Source organism: Odontomachus brunneus, unplaced genomic scaffold, assembly GCF_010583005.1.
Source record: "Odontomachus brunneus isolate Ranch 3 - 2012 unplaced genomic scaffold, Obru_v1 Obru_scaffold_032, whole genome shotgun sequence".
Classification (NCBI taxonomy): Eukaryota; Metazoa; Arthropoda; class Insecta; order Hymenoptera; family Formicidae; genus Odontomachus; species Odontomachus brunneus.
The window spans coordinates 2,224,685-2,249,264 of record NW_022639482.1 but is presented as its reverse complement, the minus strand read 5'-3'; the positions used below and the strand labels follow the sequence as shown (position 1 = coordinate 2,249,264).

Sequence of the window (24,580 nt, the reverse complement as noted above, 5' to 3'; positions counted from 1 at the left end):
TCTCTCTCTCTCTCTCTCTCTCTCTCTCTCTCTCTCTCTCTCTCTTCTTTCATAATATAATGCGAAGTACAGTAAGTAGCAGAAGAACATACTGCTTTTTTTTTCTCAAAAAAAAAAAAGATTGATGAAAATCAAGTATATAGTCTTGTTCTAACTTTGAACTAAAATGCGTTTAACTATGACGTCCAATCTCCTGCATTGTCAATTATAGCCTGGCAACGTCGAGACATGCTTTCGACAAAATTTTCAGCCAAAGTCTCTGAAAGTGACCTCCATATTTGCCGTAACTAATAATTAATAATTTGCCGTAAGATAATGGCTTCAAATTAAAGACACGTTTTCCCTCGAACTTCGACCTCATAGCTGCCCACACATTTTCAATTGGATTGACACCTGGGGACTGGAAGGGCCAATTCAAAGCCAATTCTTGTCGAAAGAATGCCTCGACTTTGGCAGGTTATAATTGAAAATATAGGAGTCTGGACGTTATATTAAGTAAGCGTATTTTAGTTCAAAGTTAGAACAAGACTATATACTCGATTTTCATCAATCTTTTTTTCAGGAGAAACAAGCAGTACGTTCTTGTGCCACTTACTGTATGCTACATACTTAAATACGGCTCTCGTGAAAAGAAAATCAACGAGATTTGCGTTAATAACTGCTGTGAAGCTCTTATTTGCCGTTCCTTTTTGCGCGGAGTGTATAATTTGAAGACACTAAATCGAGAATCCGAAATACAAGGCGTCTTTCTCTACCCATCGTTCGCCAAGAGTGCGAAGGATCAGCTTACTCGCTTCTCCGCGAAAAATTCTACGCGCGCGTACACACCTTTACGGGAGGATTAACGAGAAGGCGAATGATCCGCGTGTAAAGCTCTTAGCGCGGCGGCGGCGGCGGCGGTGGTGATGGTGGTGGTGGGTTTGTTCACGGTGGCCCGAGAGATCGCCGGATGTCGACGATCGCACGTACGCGCAAAAATCCTCACATTCCCCGGACGTGTATAAGCACGCGATTAATCGCATCGATTCTCCTCAATATCCTGCAGATGCAGCCGGCGTAGATGAGACTCGGCGCGTCTCGTAATCGCCGCTCTTGCGGACGGGAATTTCAAAATCGCCTCTCTGCTGCGTCGAGACACGCGTAAAATTCCCGACAAAATTCCCACGGAAAATCGGATCTTTCCCAGGCGTTTCCTTTCATTCTACTTTTACGCTCCATTAGGAATGTGCGTGACACACGGACACGTACTTGGGCAACTCTCAAGAGAGTGGTTGGGGCAGCCGTGTGATGAAGAGACCGCGTTCTCCGCGGTGTCACTGCGTGTCGTCATGAAAGAGACGTGTTTTATTAGAGCGTGTAATGACGTTAACCGCTGGAGTTGGACCGTTGCGCAGCGCGTGATGCGCGTACAGCTGGTCTCATTACATTGCGCGCATACACATGCAACCGCCATCACCATCACCGCCGCCGCCGCCGCCACCGCCGCCACCACCACCACTCGCTTCTCTCTTTCATCAGCGCGATCGCGCCGAGCCGTCCGGTAATAATTACACTAGAATCCAGAACTCTTTGCGCGTAGAACCGGTCCGCGCAAGCCGATATACATTAGCCGGTTATACGCGTGTAAAATGTAGAAGATGCAACGTCGATAACGCGTATCGGGACGCACGAATGGTAATGGTGTCGTTTTGTGCGGCGCGCGTTTACGAGAGGACAAGAAGGACAGACGCGAATCATCGGCCGCAGGATGAACGACACGCGGATTCGATGTAGCCGTAATTATTCCCGCAAGGTCGCCCCGTGACCGTCACAATTACGCGTCGTGATACTCGCCTTCGGTAATTAGCGGCTCTTTTCTTGCGAAAGTACGACATGAGTTATTATTAACGACGCGTTTAAATCGAGAGCACTTTGCCACCGTGTAAGACGTTGTAAGCGCGTGATAAAGCGTTTTTTTCCTTTTTTTCGTTATCGGGCAAGATCAATGTCTTCTTCAAGCCGAGCGTGATTATGTCGTACACGACGGGGAGTACAACCTGCGAGGATTATATGAAATGTGATATTTTGCATGCAATGTAATATAAGAACGAACAACAAAATATTCGAGGTGTCTAACCGTTCATGTACTTTCTCAAAGTAAATCAGTAAAAATTTTCCGATTAAATCAACAAAAAGAATATTTCGCCGATAATCAGAGAGTATGATTTTTTATGCAAGCACTCCCACTTTACTACACTGTCTTATACCTCACTGGTTTTGATCAGTGGAAATAAGATTTCACTTTAGAACCTGTAATGTACGAAATTCAATTTTCTACACTTGTGATGGAATTAATGACTTCCGTGTAATAATATTATCTGTATTTACAAATTGCACCAATAATAACAACAGTCATTGTTATTAACTGATTCTTTTAGTGAGATTTTACTGATTGCAGTACTATATTGTAAACTGTATAACTGTTATATTTATAACTACCAGTTATAAGTATAAGGTGACAGGATATTAAATTTAACTATGCATTCTGAAGTCCTTATATTGAGAGAAATTATTCGATAAGAAATTAACAAACGGATATTTCTGATCAAAATACAGATGAATTTTTATATACAATCAAGAAACATTCGATGATAAATATCGGTTCATAATTTTTTGATAGGTTTATTTGGTGAAATGTTATTATGATCGGAAATATTCTATTAAATTTTATCAGATATCCTGATCGGATATAAAAATTTATCGATATTTTGATCGGAAACTGCAATAAGCGCGAAAGTTACAACATTTTCCGGGATTAACTTTCAAACGTACAAGCGGTATCGAAAGCGTTAATCCACGCTACATTCCCCTATTACTGTAATGAAAGTAATATTTAAAGCCGAGCTCACCGTCCTCTGTGTCGCGCGTCGCGCCTTCTTCGCGATCTCGTCGTTGATAAAAGGATCGTTTAGAGGCACCGAGGGTCGCTCTCGGGACATCGTATAGTGGCTGCCGCTTATCGCCGATATCGCGTACGATATACAGGGTGTCCGCAAATATCCACAATATTACGTGCGAAGGTAGAACACGTTCACGTGAGCAAGAAAATCCTTGGCAGTTTACAAACAACCACATGAAATTTTGAGACCTCTGTCAAGTTAGCATATCCACCACTGAAAATTTAAAAAAGACAGACAAAATTAAGTGCTAATTAAGTGCTAATTTAGTGCTCTGTTTTTAATTTTAGTGCTTCACACATACACAACGGTTTAGCAGGAATCCGCGTTCAAAGATGGCAGTGCTAGGTTTATATCAAGTTAGCACACCCAATACAAAATAAAAAAAAAATTAAAAAACAAATATCACAAAATTAAGTGCTCTTTAAGTGCTTCTAAGAGCATCAAACAGAACTAAGTTATCTATTATACTTTAGAAAATATACGTCAAAGAAACAATCATGCATAACATACGAACAAGAATAAACTACTTTTTCCCGTTGAAACAGAGAATCTGTTACGTTGTTAAACTGTTTCTCGATTTTGGTGCTCCTAGGATATACAATGTCTGATTTTGGGGCTCATTCCTTATCGTCAAAAAGACACTCCTAACTTGCCGAACGTTTAAACGATCAAAAGTAAAGTACCTTCCAAAATCGAGACAAAACATCGGTTTCGGTGTTAAACTGTTTCACAATTTTGGTGTTCCCCGGATATACAATGTTTGATTTTGGGGCTCATCCCTTATCGTCAAAAAGCACCCCTAACTTGCCGAACGTTTAAATGATCAAAAGTAAAGTACTTTCCAAAATCGAGACAGAACATTGGTTATGGTGTTAAACTGTTCCCCGATTTTGGTGCTCCCCGGATATACAATGTTTGATTTTGGGGCTCATCCCTTATCGTCAAAAAGCACCCCTAACTTGCCGAATGTTTAAACAATCAAAAGTAAAGTACCTTCCAAAATCGAGACAAAACATCGGTTTCGGTGTTAAACTGTTTCACGATTTTGGTACTCCCCGGATATACAATGTTTGATTTTGGGGCTCATCCCTTATCGTCAAAAAGCACCCCTAACTTGCCGAATGTTTAAACAATCAAAAGTAAAGTACCTTCCAAAATCGAGACAAAACATCGGTTTCGGTGTTAAACTGTTTCACGATTTTGGTACTCCCCGGATATACAATGTTTGATTTTGGGGCTCATTCCTTATCGTCAAAAAGACACCCTTAACTTGCCGAACGTTTAAATGATCAAAAGTAAAATACCTTCTAAAATCGAGACAGAACATTGGTTCCGGTGTTAAACTGTTTCCCGATTTTGATGCTCTCCGGATATACAATGTTTGATTTTGGGGCTCATTCCTTATCGTCAAAAAGACACCTCTAACTTACTGAACGTTTAAACGATCAAATCTTGATTTTGGAAGGTACTTTACTCTTGATCGTTTAAACATTCGGCAAGTTAGAAGTGTCTTTTTGACGATAAGGGATGAGCCCCAAAATCAAACATTGTATATCCGGGGAACACCAAAATCGGGAAACAGTTTAACAACGTAACGGATTCTCTGTTTCAACAGGAAAAAGTAGTTTACTCTTGTTCGTATGCTATGCATGCTTGCTTCTTTGACGTATATTTTCTAAAGTATAATAGATAACTTAGTTCTGTTTGATGCTTTTAGAAGCACTTAAAGAGCACTTAATTTTATGATATTTGTTTTTTTAATTTTTTTCTTATTTTGTACTGGGTGTGCAAACTTGATATAAACCTAGCATTGCCACCTTCGAACGCAGATTCTTATTAAACTGTTGTGTGGAGCATTAAAATTAAAAACAGAGCACTAAATTAGCATTTAATTAGCACTTAATTTTGTTGTCTGTCTTTTTTAAATTTTCAGTGGTGGGAGTGCTAACTTGACAGAGGTAATTTCGAGATATTAATGAAAAAAGGATTGACGAATCAGAGCGCACAATGTTGTGGAACAGGTTTTACAGGGTGTCCCAGATCATTATTTTCAAACTTCGCGGGAACATTAAACGAATTGAGGTGAACATGAAAGTCCCGTACCGTTTTGCGACATTCGTAATAAATTTCGAGATATTAATTAAAGAAGGTTAGTGAATGATCAAATATGATATGGTAGATAAGCAAGATGCGTTGTTATGTGCTTGTATATTAGGTAAAATTGAACAAAAAAGTCCTTTATCATTTTGCAAATAACGTAGATTTTTAATTATTCATAAAAGAAAATTGTTACATGCACAGAAAAAATCCTAGTTAATGTAACCTAATAAAAGTAAACTGAAAATTAAGTAATCAAAAGCGATATCTCTGTTATGAAAACTAATATTTCTGTTGTCGCTACGCGGACAATATTCGTTTGAACATTCAGCGATATCAGAACTCGGTTCGGTTTAGGCAATTGAGAACAATTGACTACAGAAGACTCAAAAAAGAACTTTTTTCTGTTTCTACAGTCGATTTTTCATCTGATCCCTGAGCAACTGAAAACTCGGTTGCATTAACGGAATTGTTTTTTGCCGTATGATTGTGCACGATAATGTACAAATCTTCTTTAATTAATATCTAGAAATCTAGGTAGTTATTTGCAAAATGGTAGAACGTTTTTGTTCAGTTTGACTTAATGTATAAATATACAACGGCAGATGGCGTTACAGCTACTATATCTACTAATTTTTTTTAATTAATATTTCGAGATTTATTATGAATATCGCAAAACGGTATGGGATTTTTATGTTCATCTCAATCCGTTTTATTTCATCTTTGCAAAGTTTGAGAATGATGATCTGGAATGCCCTGCATAAGCGCAAAATCTTACTGAAAATTGCGGAAACGTGACTGTCTCTTAGCACGGATGGATATCGGCTGAAAAGCGGAGTAAGGATGCAAGCAGCGCATAGACAATTGTTTCTCGACATATGACGAGCGTGTCGTATGCGTGTCGCAAAGAAACAATCGCATATCGACCATTTTCAATAAGATCTCGCACTTACAGAGCTCGGCACACAACATCGCGCATTCTGGTTTGCCAATCTTCTTTTTTTTTAATACCTTGAAATTTCACGTGGTTGTATGCAAACTGCCAGGGGTTTTCGTGCTCAGGTGGACGTGCTCTTCCTTTCAAACGTGGCATTTCGTGTCTTGTGTCAGACACCCTGTAGAAAGGGGAGAGTGGAATGGATCGTGGCGAACGTGGAAAGGAAGAGCAAAGGGAGACGACGACGCGGGCCATAGGAGGCGTAAAAAGACTACGCGAGGCGTAGCCCCGTAACCGAGAACAGTACAAGAAAGGAAGGGAGGCCACCCTGCTCGAGGATTACCATAAACACTCCCGCGCTCGCCCGCGTCGTGCATGTACGTTAGTGCGCCACTAGCAAATACACGTGTAAATCCCGTGTTTCAGGTCTTATTCCCCCTTCCCCCGCCGCACCAACCGTCGCCACCCAACGTTCTCCTCGCGGCCAACTTCCTCCACCTGATGACCCCTCGTCCCCGAGCCGGGCCTCCTCGTGCTCGTAGCTACGGTACGATCGAGAGAACCTCTCTTCGTGGTGTTCTCGTAACCGCTGCCGCTGGAATCGGCAAAAAGAAGCTCCAGCGCCGCGGTCGCGTGACTTTCATGCTCGCCGAGCGTTCCTCTTTCTTTTCTTCTTTATCACTTCGAAGCTCTTTTCGATGCATTCGACCCAGTGCCGTACATCGACATGAGGCATGCTCAGTCAAAGAGCCCGCTTTATGTAGCTCGCTTCGTTACCTCGTCGTCGATCTCAAAGCGATCACCGTTTTGATTGAATATTTGGAGCAGTTTCTTTGGCTCATTTGTTAGATCTAAAAGCGAAGAACGCAATTTTCTTCCAGCACAACTCATCTTTCATTAATTTTTGTTCCTGCATCAACTTTTTCAAATAACTGTAACCGGAATTTTCTGGCCTGATCAATTTATCAATTATCATATTAAATTATGAATGATCTACAATTAATGTCATTCCTAATGTCTCATCCCAATACCTACAATATGCTCTTTGCTTCCTATTTTTTCTTCTTTTTATATCTTTCTGATTTAAATCTTAAGGCTTAAGTCAAATAAAGATAGAGAACAAAAAACAGGAACATCGTAGATCAAGCTTTAATTTTTATGAAGGTAATGAGACAAAGAGAGAGAGAGAGAGAGAGAGAGGGGCAAGAATAAAAAAAATAAATAAAAACGAGAATTCTTATATATTTAATAAATTACAAACAGTAGCAATCTAAAAGTTGAAATATATCACAAATATATCTCTCGATACTCTGTTATAAATGATACGCTACTGTGTCACAGTCTCCGCGGTAGGTTTCCTAGATCCGAGGCAAATCATCAACAAGAATAACGCGTTCCGCCGCGCCGACGTTCTTGCAACGGCTGCACTGTTTGCTTCGCAGAAGCCGGCGCCGACCTATTCGCGGCGATGAAAGTGAAATAAAGCGCGACGTCCTCGATTAATACGAACTGATTGATACAACGAGTCGTTCCGACTTCGAAACCCGGCCAATCTATCGTAATCAGTCGCTAATTCGTCGCTATTAACACCTCCGTTATCTCGCGTAACATCACATATCATCGTATCATTAATACAGCGAGTCGTCCGTTCGGTTTGTAAATCAACACGCTTGGTCATCGTTACCAGACGCGCGTCGTACGGGTTATAAAATTTACGGCGTTATCAAACTGTAATCGTAGAAAAGGAACCAACAAGTGTATGTGTTACTGCTCACGACTCATATGGCTTAGTATACTGTTCTCCGAACGGCGAACGTATCATCTTACGATTGGAATGCGCGCGCGGTGCCTTCCATCACGACCTGCATCGCTGCCATATAATTCCGCTGCGATCACTCGCGACTATGAAATGATAATTAGAAACTGGGTAGCACGTCGGAATCGACCGCGAGAACGGCGAGAGTGGCTTTGTGCTGTGTCCTACGCGAAATAATACGACTTCGTAGTAGCTGTTTATTCGTAAACAGCTACATTACACGCAAAAAGTACACGCTGCATTCACTCGTTTCAAGAATATAAAAGAATTTATGCATCTACAATCTATTATAAGTTCATCATAAACGTCAAATTTATTCTGAATTCATTCATCAATATTCTGAATTCTAGTAACTTTAGCATTTCAATCATTCCAAAATATTAATTTGAAACAAATTTGGTTTGTTTACTACATTGAGAGAAATTATTAAAAGTTAATAAATAGATATTTCCGATCAAAATACCGATGAATTTTAATATCCGATTAAATTTAATCGAGTACTTAAATTATGAACCGATATTTTTCATCGGATGTTTCCTGATCGGGTACAAACATTCATCGGTATTTTGATCGAAAATATCCATTTATTAATTCCTTATCGAATAATTTCTTTCAGAGTGCATAAAGTTAAACAGAAGTTTTTTCTTTAATAAAGTTTTATAATATTTTTGTAAAGAGAACAAATTAGTTTAAAAAATTTTTTAAAATTGTTGAGCGAGCAAAAGAACGTGCTCCCGAAATGTGCACTAAACATCAATACTATTCAACTTAAACAATCTGAAGCAACATGACAGGTTCTGGTTCATACGCAAAATAGATCCCACTGCACATACGCGAGAATCCAACTTTCCTACCATTTTTCATATCTTTTTAGCATCTAAACTAAATTCGGAAAGTATAGTAACGATCGTTGAAATTTTTTTGATTGGAATATCCACAGTTTCGGTATACAGGGTGTCTCACACTCTCCTTCGGGTATTTTGTGGGGACGTAGAACAGGTTGAGGTGAACATAAAAGTCCTATACCGTTTTGCGATATTCGCAATAATTATCGAGATATAAATTGTAGAAAACTTGTAAATAATCATACAGAATATAGTAAATGAGTTATAGTAGCGACGACTGCCGTCGTGTACTTATATTTTAGGTCAAATTGGACAAAAAAGTCCTCTACCATTTTCCAAATAATCACATAGATTTTTAATTATTAATTAAAGAAGATTATTGCACGATTTTGCGTGATAATGCACTCATCTTCTTTAATTAATAATTAAAAATCTATGTGATTACTTGCAAAATGGTAGAGGACTTTTTTGTTCAATTTGACCTAAAGTATAAGTACACGACGGCAGTTGTCGCTATTATAACTCATTTGCCATATCCTGCATGATTATTCACAAATTTTCTACAATTAATATCTCGATAATTATTGCGAATCTCGCAAAACGGTACTTTTATGTCAACCTGTTCTACATCTCCACAAAATGCCCGGAGGAGAGTGTGAGACACCCTGTATACACCTGCGGAGTTTTTGTATTAAACAAATATTGCGCTAACAGCTCGAAATTTAACTTTAAAATATTTTTTTTCGTTTTCACATATTGAGCAATGCTCCAATTTATTTTTGCATGTACTTTTGTAAAAGCATTTGTAATTCTGTAGAAGCAACAAGACGTAAACTTTGTAGGAAAAAGTCAATGTTGTCGGTAAAGTTTTCATGTTCAGTATCCCCTTAACCGTAAGAGCCGCATCAGCCTGGCCGCGTATACGTCTTTTCTTGTGCGAATAAAATTCGCATGGAAGGATGCGCACTCTAGAAGGGACGCCTCCCTCCCTCTCTCTCTCTCTCCTTCTCTCTTTCTCTCTTTCTTCCCGAAAGCGCTTCGACTACCTCTGTCTCCCTTCTTCTTCGTCGTCTTCTTCTTCATCTTCTTCCCGCCTTTATACATTCGTGCAATCACGGCAGACTAATTAAAGCCAGTGGTCTCGGTATCGAACCCGATGTCGGGACCTTCGACCACGCGTCTTCCCGAGGAGGGAATAGCGGCGACGATAAAGTATTGCGACCATTACCGACCAGCAATGACTTATTGCGGGATAAGGAGTAACGTATGGTTACTTAAGGTAGTAATCATTCGCACATATGTTATAATTATCGTCGCGAGTGCGATTAATCATCGCGGGACGATCAAACCGCCTTGTGGTGGTGGTGGTGGTGGTGTTGGAAGTAGTGGTGGTGGTACTTGGTTGCGGTATCGCGAGCATGCGCTTCCTCATGAATTTACATGACTTGAGAACGGGGCGAAACCGGGTAGGAATTGATTCGTAAGATCCCACCGTCGACGATCGATTACGACTGTAGGCCCCGTCGCTTTTCTCGCTCTGTTCGTTCAGCGCGACGTCTCAATTACTAGGGTATGACGCTAATTCGCGAGTCTAACGTGTTCGCGTGAACACGAAACCCGAGACGGGTTGGAAAAATCATCGGCGGACGGCCGATTAATGAGCGCGCCACGTCGGCGTAAATAAAGCGCTGCCGATATGCGTCGCGATATCCCAGAGAGCAGGCCAGGCCAGGCCAGGCCAGACGTTCGCGCACGTGTGCGTTAATATCCAGTTCCGTTCGCCGCCTCTCGATATACCCATAATAATTACGCTCGTACTCGGCTCGCACGGCCGATCGACACCTCCGACATTCCGATCCGCCTAACAGCGCGCGTCAATCGCCAGATCGTCCGACCATTTCGATAAGAAGGCGTCCCTAAAGTCCCCCTAATCGCGTCGCGACAAGTGCCGCGATCCTTTCCGTCCTTCGTTCCCGCGGAAGGCAGGAAAAATGACCGGTTTCGCGGCTGTTTATACGTTAGGATCGTCATTAGCGTTGCATACGTCGTCGACGATGTCGCTATGTAAATGTACTCATATATACCGGTGCTTACTTGGTCCTTGACCCGCGCCCCGATATCTGATACCACAGAATGGCACAGGAACTACGAGGCTACCATGGAAGCACCGGAGAAGCATGAGAAGTAGGGACTCTCGCGGTCGAGTCGCGCGAGCGCCGGCACTAACGACCATCACTCCGTGCGTGTGCGCGTGTATGTGCCACGGAAGTGTCGATACAGACTGTCGAACGTCTCGACCTGCTTCTGGCTTCTGGCTTCTACGATCTGGACCCACGTGCAAGGACACCGAGCCACGCGTAAAACGCCACTCGAGTAAACGCGATCAGGAAACATCCGATGAGAAATATCGGTTTATAATTTTTTTATCGGTTTATTTGATGAAATACCATTATGATCGGAAATACTCGATTAAATTTAAACGGATATCCTGATCGGATATAAAAATTGATCGAAAATATCTATTTATTAATTTTTTATCAGATAATTTCTCTCACACTGAGAGAAAAATATATGATATTTGGAACTATAATGGCATAGTAAAAAGATTATAGTTAGGAATATAATTTTTATAGTAAATGTTACCATAATATTTGTAATATTTACAATATTAGCATAGTATAACTGACCCGTGTAAAATTTTTACCAAGAATTATAATTATTTGAAATAAAAAATATAGTAAGGTAGCAAATATTGAATGGTAAGAGAAATTAACTATTTTATATAGTCAATACAATTAGAATATTTGGCAAATATAGGTACATGTAACTATATTCCCAAAAGGTGCTTTACCATATATATAGAGTAATAAGATGGTGACTATAAATCTGTGTTTATTCTACTATATCTTCATGTTAGATAAACTATAAATATATGTTTGAGGCCAAAACGAACTATAAAATATAGTGAGATTATAGTTATTCCAACTATTTTTTTCTCTCAATGCAGTGTAAAATCACATTTCCAAGCTCTGCTTCGTTTTATTTGATGTTGAAACCGTCGACGCAGCAAAGATCGATCTCTTGTTGTGGAAATCTAAGAAGGTGCGATATCCGCGAATAAATATTATCCGTCGCGATTGCAACGGATATCCTTTCACTTAAGAGTTTAATAACGGTGCCACATAGTAGGCGTCGGTTGACGCGTGACGCCGAGTTTCGTCTTCGTAGCGTGTACTAACGATCCGTTGTGACAACAAAGATATAATGTTTTTCACGGTTATTAGATACGTCCGGCGGCTTTGCGCCACAGGCACGCCCGTTACATGGCAGAGATGGTGCGAGTATAGCGCCTTGGGATATATTTTATAGAACCGGTGTGTTAGGGAGGCGCCGATACAGCCAACCAGCCGCCGTTCCCTTCCGCATCCTGGTTTTTTACCAAAGCCGCTGAAATTACGTGAGAAAAGCGGCGATAGAAGTTCCGAATGCCTCTCCTAGGAAGCGGATAATTTAAAGTTAGTCGAAGAATACACATGTACAAAGCGTATTGTTATCCTTCCTATTTAATGTTTAAATGTCGGGTAAAAAAGTACCTCGATCAATTTCAATTCCAATTTACTTCGTAGCGCGACAAATTATTGCAATTCAAGATATATTTGATGGAACATTTTTTTTAAGGCTCTGCTATTTTTGGGGCGGCCATATTGATGACGTCAGAAGCGAGAAATGATATACCGAAAAATAATTGCATTTTATTGCTTTATTTTTTACTTTTCCCTGAAGAACCAAATATTTTTCTAATCCTGAAACCTGTGAAAAGTGCAGCAAACTCAGATATCTGGTTGATATATCACGTAGCATCGTAAAATAATTCCTAAAATAATGGTACATTTTTCGGCTGTCACGGTAATTTGACAGCTGAGATACCAGCCTGTATGAACACATTTAATTTCTCGATTCTCACAATGTATCACCAGTATCACTGAGTTTGCTGCACATTTCACCGCTGTGAGGATCACGATAATATACACAGTTCACGGAGAAAGTGTAAAATAACATGATAAAAAGCAATTATTTTTCCGAGGTGTCAAGCGAAGCCAAACGTGACGCTGACCTAGTGTTAGCCAATCAGCTACGCTGACACGATTATTTCGTGTTCTCGACACTGCTAGGCGCTACCGTCTCAACTCTAACTTTCTACGCGCAAATAGCAGAGCCTTAATAGAATTTCTAAAAAAAATAATAATAATTCTTAATATATATAATATAATAATATAATATAGATTCTCTACATCCTCCTGAGAAAATCCAAGACTCCTCAAATCTCTCGATTTCATCACCCCTAAAATTGGCACAGGTCTCTAATATTAGATTATAGATCTTCCTGACTGATCGCACAAATGTCGATTTCACGAGCGCGCTTCAATAAACGAAACAAACCGATGTCTCTCTATTTACAAGAAGTGCCGCAACTTTTACGAAACGGCGTGATTCGTCTTGCGCAACGAGCGAATCACGTTGCTCGAAATAAACCGTAGCATCCGACGAGAGAGCAGTCATTCCCCGTCGAAAGCACGGCGAGGAAAAAATGATACAGAAACAGGATCATTGCGAAATCATGAGACGTCGAACAATGGACAGCTTTCACAATCGCGGTCGCATAATCGATTTGCGCAGCCGATCGCGCCGGCATCATCGGCTATCGGCGTATCACTGTGCCTTAAACTGCGCCTAGGCATTCATTCGGCTAATTGAATGCGAATCGATGAAACGCCATGTGTGGGATCCGCGCGCTAATTAACGACGGTCGTAACCGATCATTTCGACGGCTGGTTTATGCGCTCACTGCGCTCAAGTGTACGCGCGAGGCATATGAATCATGTAATCGCGTCGTCCCGCGTCCGCTTTTACACGCTGAGAAATTTGTAATGTCGACGGGAAAGAGAAAGGTATAATTCCAAGAAACGTTATATGATATTAAGGGGTTGCAGAAGCCGGAAGAAAAATTTGGTAAAACTTGGGAAGAGTTGTAAAAAATTGTAAATTAATATAAATGAATATGAATTTTTTATTACGTATGTCTATTAACGATATCTTGGTACAAAAATAATTAACTTTTATAGTGAATATTAACATCATTATGTCCATTTCAATTTTATTCCATAATAGAATCATGTTTCAATGATAATCATCCTTAATAGAAATGATTTGAAATTTGTATCAATATATTTTTTTATTTATTAGAATTATAGTCATCAATTCACGAAGAGTTTTCGCAAATTTTACAACTATTATTTATTTATTTATTTTACAAGCTCGAATTTTTCAGTCAGAAGTTTACATTTTTAATAATTTTCACTTTGCGAAATATTTTTTTTTTTTTTTTTTTTTTTTTTTTTTTTTTTTTTTTTTTTTTTTTTTTTTTTTTTTTTTTTTTTTTTCAAAATTCGTTCCGTGAACCGATAACTATAACCCTAATTCAACTTTTTACAATTCCTCAAGTTTTACCTAATTTTTACTCCTGTCAAAGTCTTGTAATTCTTTGATTCATGATAGATCGATATAAAAACGCAAAGGTCTACTTTACGATTTGTAATCGAACTAGATTTGTAGACTATCAAATTGTTCATTAATGACTCGACCGCGGATATATTCGACCCCCGACATAAATTATCATTTTTTATTTATTGGGTGCGCCGCAAAGAAGAAGATAGTGAGAGATTGTCGTTTTTTGCCGAGGTTTAAATCACACAACTCGGAGATTACGAGCGACTCTCCTTCTCTCTTTTTCTCTTTCACCGGCGTGGCGGTCGGCGCCGGCATTAAACAATAAAATTATCTCAATTTCTATCGTAATTACGAGCGAAGACGCCACGGCCCCCGTTCGCAAAACAACACATCGCGCCCTGATCTCACTCTACACAGCGCGCTCGCGCGCAAACGCGCGGGGAATCGTTGCACCTGCGCGCAGTTGCACACAACGCTCGCGGGGAAGATGCAGACCGAGCTGCTTTTTCTCATGAGTCATCGCGGATCCCCCATATTTTTCAGCAACCAGCCAACACCGTAAATGTATACGCGCGGTAAGCACCCTTTTCTCTCTCTTTTTCTCTCCTTTCTCTTCCTCTCTCCATTTCTCGTTCCCCACGTCCTCCACCTTATTTTTTCCTCGCGCCCATTGCGCGCCGCGTAACGCACGCACGCATGCACGCGGCGGCGTATCGCACGCATATACCAGCAATAAACGTAACACGACGTAGATGGAACGCCACCCTCGCGCGCCAAGCCGGCACAACCTGCGGAACTCGAACATTACCGAGCAATGCGGTCGTGGTAGGCCCGTGTGCGCCGAGTGTGAGTGCTCATTGTCCGCGTACGTGTGGGTGAGTCGTGTGTGCATCGTACACGCCGTTTCGCGGACACGCACGCGGTACTCACGCGAATGTATCGGACGCCGTGCCGCCGCCGCCGCCGCCGCCGCCGTCGTCGTCGTCGTCGTCGTAGCCGCCGCCACCGCCGCCACATGCACCTCCGCATGCACCTCCGCAACATTCTCTCGCGGTGCACGTGTTGCAGTCGCGTCGTTTGCGCGCTTTCTCCGTTGCATCGCCGGTCGCATCGGCCGGCCGGCCGTCTCGCTCGCGCCTGCACGGGGGCTCGTATGTGCGTACATAAGCAAACCTGTTGTTACCGCTCCTCCCCGGCGTTATCTCTCTCACGCATCGGGCGCAGATTTTTATAGGCGAGATGATTCACGAGGCAAGTTCATCAAGTCTCCTCCCCTGGCCTTCCGCGGGCACATCGCGCGCGCTTTCACGGGGATTAGAGAGGACGAGTTTCCTTATTCCTATCTGTACTTCCTACACCGGACTATCAGTGGCGTATGCTGGCGGCCGCATGCACGATTTCGAGCCTCTCTTTCTCTTTCTCGCTCGATCTCTCTGTCTCTCCCTTTCTCCGCATTGTGGGCATAAATTGCGCCCCTGCGAAACGAAGAGAGAGAGTCGCTTCGGCTCCGCTACAAGGAGGACATACTTTAGGTGCATTACACTCCATTCATGCGCGCACTGAACGTTATAACTGTATGCATGAGTTCATGCAAAAGATCCAACGGCTCTACGTTACCTTGATACCCTTGCACTTTGTCGGAAAAGAGAGAGAGAGAAAGAACGCACGCACCCAAGTCGTTGTAGTTTTATATTAATCCTACAAATTCCGTCAAAGAATCATTGAGTTATAGTAAGATTTAATAAAAAAAAAAAAAATGGTTTCCTTGACAATAATTTATAGCAATTATTTCTCTATATTATTATAATTACGAATATCACACCGACAGAAATCATCCAATAAAAAATTAACAAATGAATATTTCCGAAATACCGATGAAATTTTAAATGTGATCAGGATATTCGATTAAAATCGAATATTTTCGATTATAACATTTTATCAGATAAACCGATCAAACAATTATCAACCGATATTTCTCATCGGATGTTTCCTGATCGGATACAAAAACTCATCGGTATTTTGATCGGAAATATCCATTTGTTAATTTTTCATCGATTAATTTCTCTCAGTGTGGTATCTGTTTGGGTCTTCTACTTGGAATCACATTTTTAAAACATTACACTTCCAATTCGAATCTTTATAGATTTCCCAATCAGATTCCATTACATTTTAATAGGAAATAAGATTGAATTACAATTTAGATCCAAAAAAAATTTCTATGCAGAATAGTCATGATCAAGTTAATTTCAATCAGTTATCTGGTTTATATAAAATGATGTACCGTCCTAATTATTAATAATTTTTATTATTAACAAAATCCTGATCACAATGCTTTATATAACTTATCGGACATCGCAGCTGCTTATACAAAGCAGATAACTAATTGGGATCAGCCTGTTCAGAAAACCACAGGATAAATTCCGGGATAAATTCTAGCCGAGATGTATATCACCAAAAATATGAGAAATATCTATGATTAAATCTTTGTTAGAAAATTATTGTCATATATTGCAACAATAATTATTGCAAAATTCGGTCGAACGCGATGATTCAAGAGAGACAGTCGTCGAAGTGCGATATCGTGAAGCGAGCATTCTTGGACGCCACCGCGACGGTGAATTATCAGGAAAAACGGAGAAAATGCACGCGATTAATAGCCGCTACTTTCGCTCTCACGCGGTAAAACTGAAATTTATGGGCCGTGTCTTCTTAAAACGTGTCTTATAATCTCTCGCGGTCGAGCCTGTTCTCTGATTACGCCCGTTGGCCCGACGCGCATCCTTGTATTTAGTTCTCTATCAGCGGCTCCGTTCGCTAAATCAGCTTCCCAGCGCGCAGCTCGCGCATGTGTACGTGTGCGCAATGATTCGAACACTTGGCAACTTGGCGAACGCAAGGCGGAACGGTGGAGACGAGAGAAAGGGAAACGAGAAGTCGCGCCGTTATCTTTGCGCTTAAATCGAATACGGATGAAATTCCGAGGTTCATACAAATGGACAACACACACGGGAACGTCCGCAGCTTCCTGCACTGTCGTTGTTGGCGTTCCGATCAGCGAGGACGATCAGCTGTTACGGGATCCACCCACACATACGAGCGGACACTAGCTCGCGGTAACACGGACGACGGGATAGCCGACTTCTAACCGCAACCACGCAAATGATCGTGTGTAAGACGTAATCGGGACAGTTCTTCTCCGGAAGGTTAATGCCGACGAACGTTACGCTTCTTGCGATCTTGATACGCTATTCGAACTCGAAACAATGATGATACCAGTCATGCTACTGTTACTTTCCGAATACCAAACATAATTTTTACACGTAACTCGAGAAGTAGAATAATATGTAAATGTAGTGTAATGTGTAAATGTTATGTCACAAATATAAATTATCAGATGGAAGCAAGAAAGATCATATCATGGAAAACACAAAATATATCAGTTGCATAATTTTAGTTTATACACTCTACATCTCCGTACTTTTGATTTTCTTTCTATGAATTCTCGTAAATTCTGAAAATTTTCAATTTCTTTACTTTTAATTTACTCTTAACTTTTTGTTTATTTTTAAATTAGCGCACCAAGAAGCTAAGCTTTATAAAACTCGGACGATTTGGTCCGCCATTTTAGATTTGCCATTTTGAATTTTGAAAATTTTCAATTCTTGATTTTTGATTTAGAATCAATGTACTAAAAAAACTCTTAAAAAGTTTATTTTCAGGAAAATTCGGTTTACCAAGAAATATATATTTTATAAAGTTAGGAGAATCTCTCTCTCCCTCTCTCTCTTTCTCTCTATATATATCTATATAATATTATCTGAAGTTTAGAATTGATTTCTTTGAATAAGAAAATTGGTAAAACCACTGTTGTGCACCGAACAATTCCACCTTATAAATGAGTTTCACACTACAAGGTACATAACAATATCTTGATCGCCTTCTCTTTATGGTTATCGCGAAAATGAGATGTAACGCCTTTCGGTTGTAGGTGCGCGTAAACACGTACGGAAATGTTTTCATGGTATTTACGATGACGCGAGACGGTTCGTGCGAATCGAAGAATGTGAGCTTCCCTACTCCTTTTAATGAGATAATATATATGCGCAGTTACACGGCCAGGTAGAATTTGGAACTTAAGTATTATCATAAAAAGACTGAATCTTAGCGCAGCGGTAGAAATCAAATTATAGGGAGCAAAAGATCCGACCTACTTTCCGTCTTGCGTGCTCATGAAATAATCCCTATATTTAACTATTCCTTGAAACATCAAGGCTGTTATAACAGAAGTTTCATTGCTACTCAGTGAGATCATTACGTCTCAATATAAAAAGATCCAAGAAAGTATTCGAGAATATCGATCGCGCGTGAAAGTTTAATGACAAACTCTTCGGCTAATTCTCGTTCATTTTTCTGCGAATTTTCGCGGTTTCTCGTGCATTTTCGCTACAGAAAGATCAACTTTGCGTTCATGAGAGAATCATCGCGATCAAGGCGCGAGACAGGCGCATAAATCTTTGCTAAAAATAATCAACGGGATCCAGTCCATCCGCGTTCTTGCAGGCCGAGGTAAACGCGAACCAGAATCATAATGAAATTAATGCATTATCCTTGCCCGTCCCTAAGTCGGCCGATCGAGATCACTAGTCGAATTTATGAAGCAACCCACCCATCTTAATAGGCATTCCCCCAGCAGCGGAACAACAGAAGCAACGGCAGCAACGCGGCCCTCACGATCTCCGCGTAATTCACGCGAGGGAGAGGGGAAGGAGGGAAAAACGTGCGGCGATTCGATCGCATTCGGCGGGCATTAAAGCGAAAGGCAAGCGAAATAAAAAAAAGTCTCGGAGACGAGCGCACGGACGGAAAGAATAAGGGCGCCGTGAGCCCTCCGGTAGCGAATGAACGCAGCGAGCGGGGGTCCGTGGAGCTGGGGGGGCGTTCTTTGAGATGGGCGATCGCTCCGCGGCGCGGAATCAATATTGTTGGATTGCTTCGATAACGCCTCGTAAATATAATAAAGCCCTCCAACCCCACCCCCGTGCCCTCACTTCGCGTAGCCCTCGCGCAAGGCAAAACTGGCCAAGAGAGAGAGATAATGGTCGGAGCCCTGGGCACCCGGTGGGTCTGTTGGAGGGGACGCGTTGGTAGGGCCCCAGAGCCTCTCCCCTTCGCCCTTGTCTCGCTCTACCACGTCGTTCTCGCTCTCTCTCCCTCTCTCTTTCTCTCTCGCCTTCTCTTTCCTCTCCCCCTCTCTCTCTCTCTCTCTCTCCCTACCTGTTTTCCTCCCTCCCCGTGCGTCTCGCGATCCCTCACCACATAGTAGCGCGCGGGCAGACCTGTCGGGCACCAGAAGAGCCGACTCAGTGAGTTTCAGCCCGAGCCGGCGAGCGCTTGGCACTCTCTCTCTTTCTCTCGTTCTCGACCGGGTCGCCCGTATCGTCGGTTCCCCGAGAACGTCCACGCTGATACCCGAACATTTCTCGGCGGCTGTGTGTGTGGTCCCCCCGGTCTTCTCCCGGCCGACGAGTCCTGTGCGGTCGGAGAAAAAGGGCACGGCGACTGTCGCTGAGGGGGGCGCAGGACGGCTGACTTTTCCGCAACGAACGAAACGACCTTGTTCACACTTGTCCCCAAAGTCTCCGACCGTCGGCGCTGGTGACCGTGGTAGGTGGTAAGGTGGAGGTCGACGGAAGGTTTCCGTAGCGCGACTCCGACTCGGCATTCCGGCCGGTGAGATAATCAGCCGACCGGACCCTACTGTGGAGGACGCGCGGAGACTTCGACGACCGATACGGAGGATGTCACGCTCCATGGACCACCCTGGCTGCCGCGGCCGTCGCCGTGTCGCGGTGGCGATGATCCCGCCGGCGGCCCTGCGGTGAGAGAGCGTCGCGTGTGCGCGAAACCCTCCCTGTCTCGTGTTACCGACGACCTAGTGAACGACGGTAGTAGTGTGACTCTCTCGACGAGTGTGTCATTGGCGAGTCAATGAGGCTTCTCCAGGGACGTGGAACGACGTTGGTTCCCAGCGACAACGGAACGTAGCTGACGCGGCGAGATTGACCGGTTTCCTCGAGTGATGATCGCGGAAGGGGGAGGTCACCTGTTGTTATTGTTGTTCTTGTTGTGTTGTTGTTATTGAGTCGATCGGCGGACGTGTGGTTTACTCGAGGTAGCGAGGCAGCTTTTAGAGACGATCGCGGTTATTCACGGGCGACGATACCCTAGCGTTTGGTGTTTGCGTTCTCACTCTCTGTCTTATACATTTTCGCGCGACGCTCGTGGGGAGTTGTATCACTCACGGATTAATGCACGCCGGAAATCACAGCATGGAAGACATAAGCGTGAGTACTTGCCTATACTCTCTCTCTCTCTCTTTCTTTTTCCGGTTTTTTCTATGCGCTCATAAAAGCGAAAACAAAGCGTTCCTATTGATTCTGTAATTTTTAACGACACTGTACACTCGTTATCGTTAAGTTGTCATTGCGCAGGTACGATATGTGGTACACTGAGAGAAAAAAATAGTTGGAATAACTATAATCTCACTATATTTTATAGTTCATTTTGGCCTCAAACATATATTTATAGTTCATCTAAACATGAAGATATAGTAGAATGAACACAGATTTATAGTCACCATCTTATTACTCTCTATATATATGGTAAAGCACCTTTTGGGAATATAGTTACATGTACCTATATTTGCCAAATATTCCAATTGTATTGACTATATAAAATAGTTAATTTCTCTTACCATTCAATATTTGCCACCTTACCATATTTTTTATTTCAAATAATTATAATTCTTGGTAAAAACTTTACACGGGTCAGTTATACTATACTTATGTTGTAAATATTACAAATATTATGGTAACATTTACTATAAAAATTATATTCCTAACTATAATATTTTTACTATGTCATTATAGTTCCAAATATCACACATTGTTCTCTCAGTGTAGAAAAATTGCGCGACGACAACATAACGGTAAAGACGTTGTCGTTAAAAGTTACAGAATCAATAGACTGGTCACTGTGTGACCACTTGTCCTGGAAATTAATTGTACAATTTCTACGGATGTATGATTCACGCGGAGAACGACATTCGCAATACGCGATGAGCGAGTGTGCTTCTTCATGTGAAATCTTATCGAATTTCATAGTTGTGTCGTCGTACTGTTTTCTTCACTTTCTCTTTGTTATTATTTTTTGATATTTATTTTTTCGCCGCACTTGTGTAACGCAAATATTTGTGCATTCCTCAACTTTTATTATAATTTCATTTTCGGGACACTTACTCTCTTAACATGAATTAGTAAAAATGTTTGTGATTGAACCAGTAAAAGGAGCATTTCACTGATAATCAGTGAATATGTCATTGGCTTTTCTGCTACTTTATTGCTCCATTTATCTTATATCTCACTGATTTTGACCAATGAAAATAAGACCACCGCGAAATCTGTAGTACACAAGTTCATCATACTGTGTATCGAATCCAATTTTCTGCGTTTTTGGCAATGGAACGGCTTCCACGCGATTTGCATGTGATAATACTATGTTTGCAAACTGCATCAATAATAGGTTAATAACAGTTGCTATTAATTAGATACTATTAATTGATTCTTTCAACAAATTCTTTTACTGGTCACAGTGCTATACTTATAACTGAACCACTAGTTATAAATATGGCATTTCAGTGGAGAATACACTATTTGTACTTTAGAGAGCACGTTTCTCTCTTTCTTGATTTTTTGTATGACTGTGGTATCATTCCTAGAAGTATAGAATGTTGACTACCGCGTGAATTTTGCATATCTTCCTATCTACGCTGCAATGATTGGTTAAGAAATTTCATCATCGCACATAATGCTTGCAATAATAAAATATCGTATAATATGATAAATTATACTATATCATCTATGATTAAATTATATTATATCATCATATGTGGTGATTTAACTTACTGGGTGGTCATCAGTGACCCCCGTGGCGCGACTAAAAAATAAGCTGGCGGTCACCAGTGACCCCCACGGCAGTCGACGTGTTAATTGAACCCCGATTAACTATACCTAACTTATATATCAGAAAGATTTACGCAGGCAAACGACCGACAGTATTTCGAATAATAATGTTTACCTCAAATAATGTTACTTCAATAACATCTCAAATAATGTTTATCCTCTCATCCTTATCGCGCGAAGCCAGCATCTACTCGCGCATCGTTCCCGCCAAGCATCACATGAAGCAAAGCGGCAAATGAAGACCTAACAGACGAATTTGCTCAAGTCAAAGCCTTACGCCGAAAACAGCTCAGGACGAATGACCGTCGGCGCGCGTAACAGCCGGCATATTAGACAGCAACGGGCGAATTTCCGCCAGCGAGGCGCAAAAAAGAGAGCCGCTCGTCTTCGCGAAAGGCTCGGGGATGGATTCAGTCGCTCGTTACACCCTGGTCGATTAGTCTCGGGAGACGACGCGGTAGCTTGCTTGGCCCCGAGGTAGCCCTGTGCGCCATGTGTGCGTGTATGCGCACACACACGCGAAGCAGAGGCGACCCGCGCATTCGCCAGCGAGCTTATTAGTTCGCATTGGTCGACTCTCACGCGTCTACCACGCGCGGGACAATACGCCGGGGATTGCACATTGTTGTTTATATTTACGCGTCGCGGCATAAATCTTCGTTTAAGTCGCATTCACAGCCGGCAGCATGGACGCACATCGACGCGAAGGTGCGAGCGAAGCGCACATGGTCGTCACGGATAACGCGCAGTCTTCATTAAACCAAACTTCTTTGCGTGCCGGCCGGCCATTAAGGGCGAAGGACCGGCCTACGACTAATTTGTACTGTAAATGAGACCTCGAGGATCGTTACACACGTAAAACAACGTTATTCTAACGGCCCGGAGCCAAAGCCCACATGATTATCGCTTTCGCTCGACGAATGAGGAAATCGGTAACGTAAACAGACATTTGTTTCTATCGCGCTTGTTCTTCCGTGACTTGCGCGAAACGCTCATCTTCGCACGCGCGTGAACTAGCAGCCCACAGATTATAGTGATGATCGCCGTGTAGTGTTGAACAGCTAAAAAAATATAATCTCATACTTAACGGAATCCTCTTACACATGCCTCGAGAGGATTCTTCTAAAAAGAAAAATACTCTAAAGCCCAAAAAGAAGAGTTTTAGTTGCAAGATGTTATTTCCTGTAATCCCACATGTCCTAAGCGCAAACTTTTATTGAAAAAAAAATATTTAACTTCTAATGAAAAAAACTATTAATTGGAAGTCTATTATTCTAACTTTCTTCTTTTTGGGTCAAAGGAAGTATGTTTACGGGGAGAATTTGTAGGTTCTAAAGAGGACTTCTCGACAAAACTAGTAGGTTAAAATAATCAAGAGAAGTTGATATAACCTACAAAATATCAAAATAAGAGTTAAGTGGAATACCAAAGTCGAAAGTAGGATCTAAATTTCGACTCGCTAAAGATGAGATTACATTTCTCTTGACTAAACCTATTAATTAATGCTGCCAATATAACTCGAGTATTTGTATATCCGGGTACTCACACTCGTAAATATTACGCGGCAACTTGATAATGAATAAGTTATGAGTATGCAACATATTTGTTCATTACTTGTTGTTGTTAAAAAATCAATAACCTGGAAACGTCAAATTATTTCATGTTTTCATTATTAATTTAATTCGCAAGTTTCTCATGTGCCGAAGGCTTACAGATGTAAAATAAAGATGCCTTCTCTCGATCAGAGTAGGCATCTCAAGTTAACCTGAGTCGAAATTTTCATCCTACTTTCAGTCTCACTATTCCATTCGACACCTATTTTGATATTCTGAAACCTATAATACTTATTTTGAAAGTGAAAAGTGAGAAGAGAAATTTCGAACATTATCAGAGTCAAAGTAGGAATAAATTGTATCATTAGAATTAAGCTAAATTAGCTTTGCTAATTTAGCTCTTATTGCGTTGTAAAATTCAAGGTTTAACATATATAGGACCAAAATTTTGATTCGGGAATATATTCGAGTCGATAATGTCTGGAAGGTATCCGGAGAATACCCAATTAATTAACCCTTTCGCTGACACGTTTATTTCACTGTTTGTGCCTCGGTGGGCAGAGAAAAAAGTCGGAGAATTTTTTTAAAACTTTGTGTACAGGAGGTTTTTGGGTCTTTGAATACGATTTTGAGGTCAGAATTGTAAAATTCAAAATGACGGATTCAATATGGCGAATCATATATTCGCAAAATAAAACCTCTTGTTAGATTCCATTAAAACTCGGTATAGAGAGGTTTTCGGGGTCGCTGAATACGACTTTGAGATCAGAATTGTAAAATTCAAAATGACGGATCCAATATGGCGGATTTATGGAAGAATTGTCATTCATGTCACAATACTTATCTTTTAGCATACTCAACTCT

At 41.4% G+C, this 24,580-nt stretch overlaps 2 protein-coding genes across 2 annotated transcripts in view; one reads left to right on the top strand and one right to left on the bottom strand.

Annotated features, from left to right (window-relative positions):
* LOC116843437 overlaps positions 1-24,580 on the bottom strand; it is a 215,305-nt gene that overhangs the window by 135,256 nt on the left and 55,469 nt on the right. The gene's annotated exons all lie outside the window — the stretch shown is intronic.
* LOC116843353 (TSC22 domain family protein 1-like) overlaps positions 19,522-24,580 on the top strand; it is a 118,897-nt gene continuing 113,838 nt past the window's right edge. Inside the window, exon 1 of the mRNA XM_032813724.1 lies at positions 19,522-20,486. Coding sequence (XP_032669615.1) covers positions 20,451-20,486 — 36 coding nt within the window. The 5' untranslated portion in view covers positions 19,522-20,450. The remainder of the gene's footprint in view (positions 20,487-24,580) is intronic.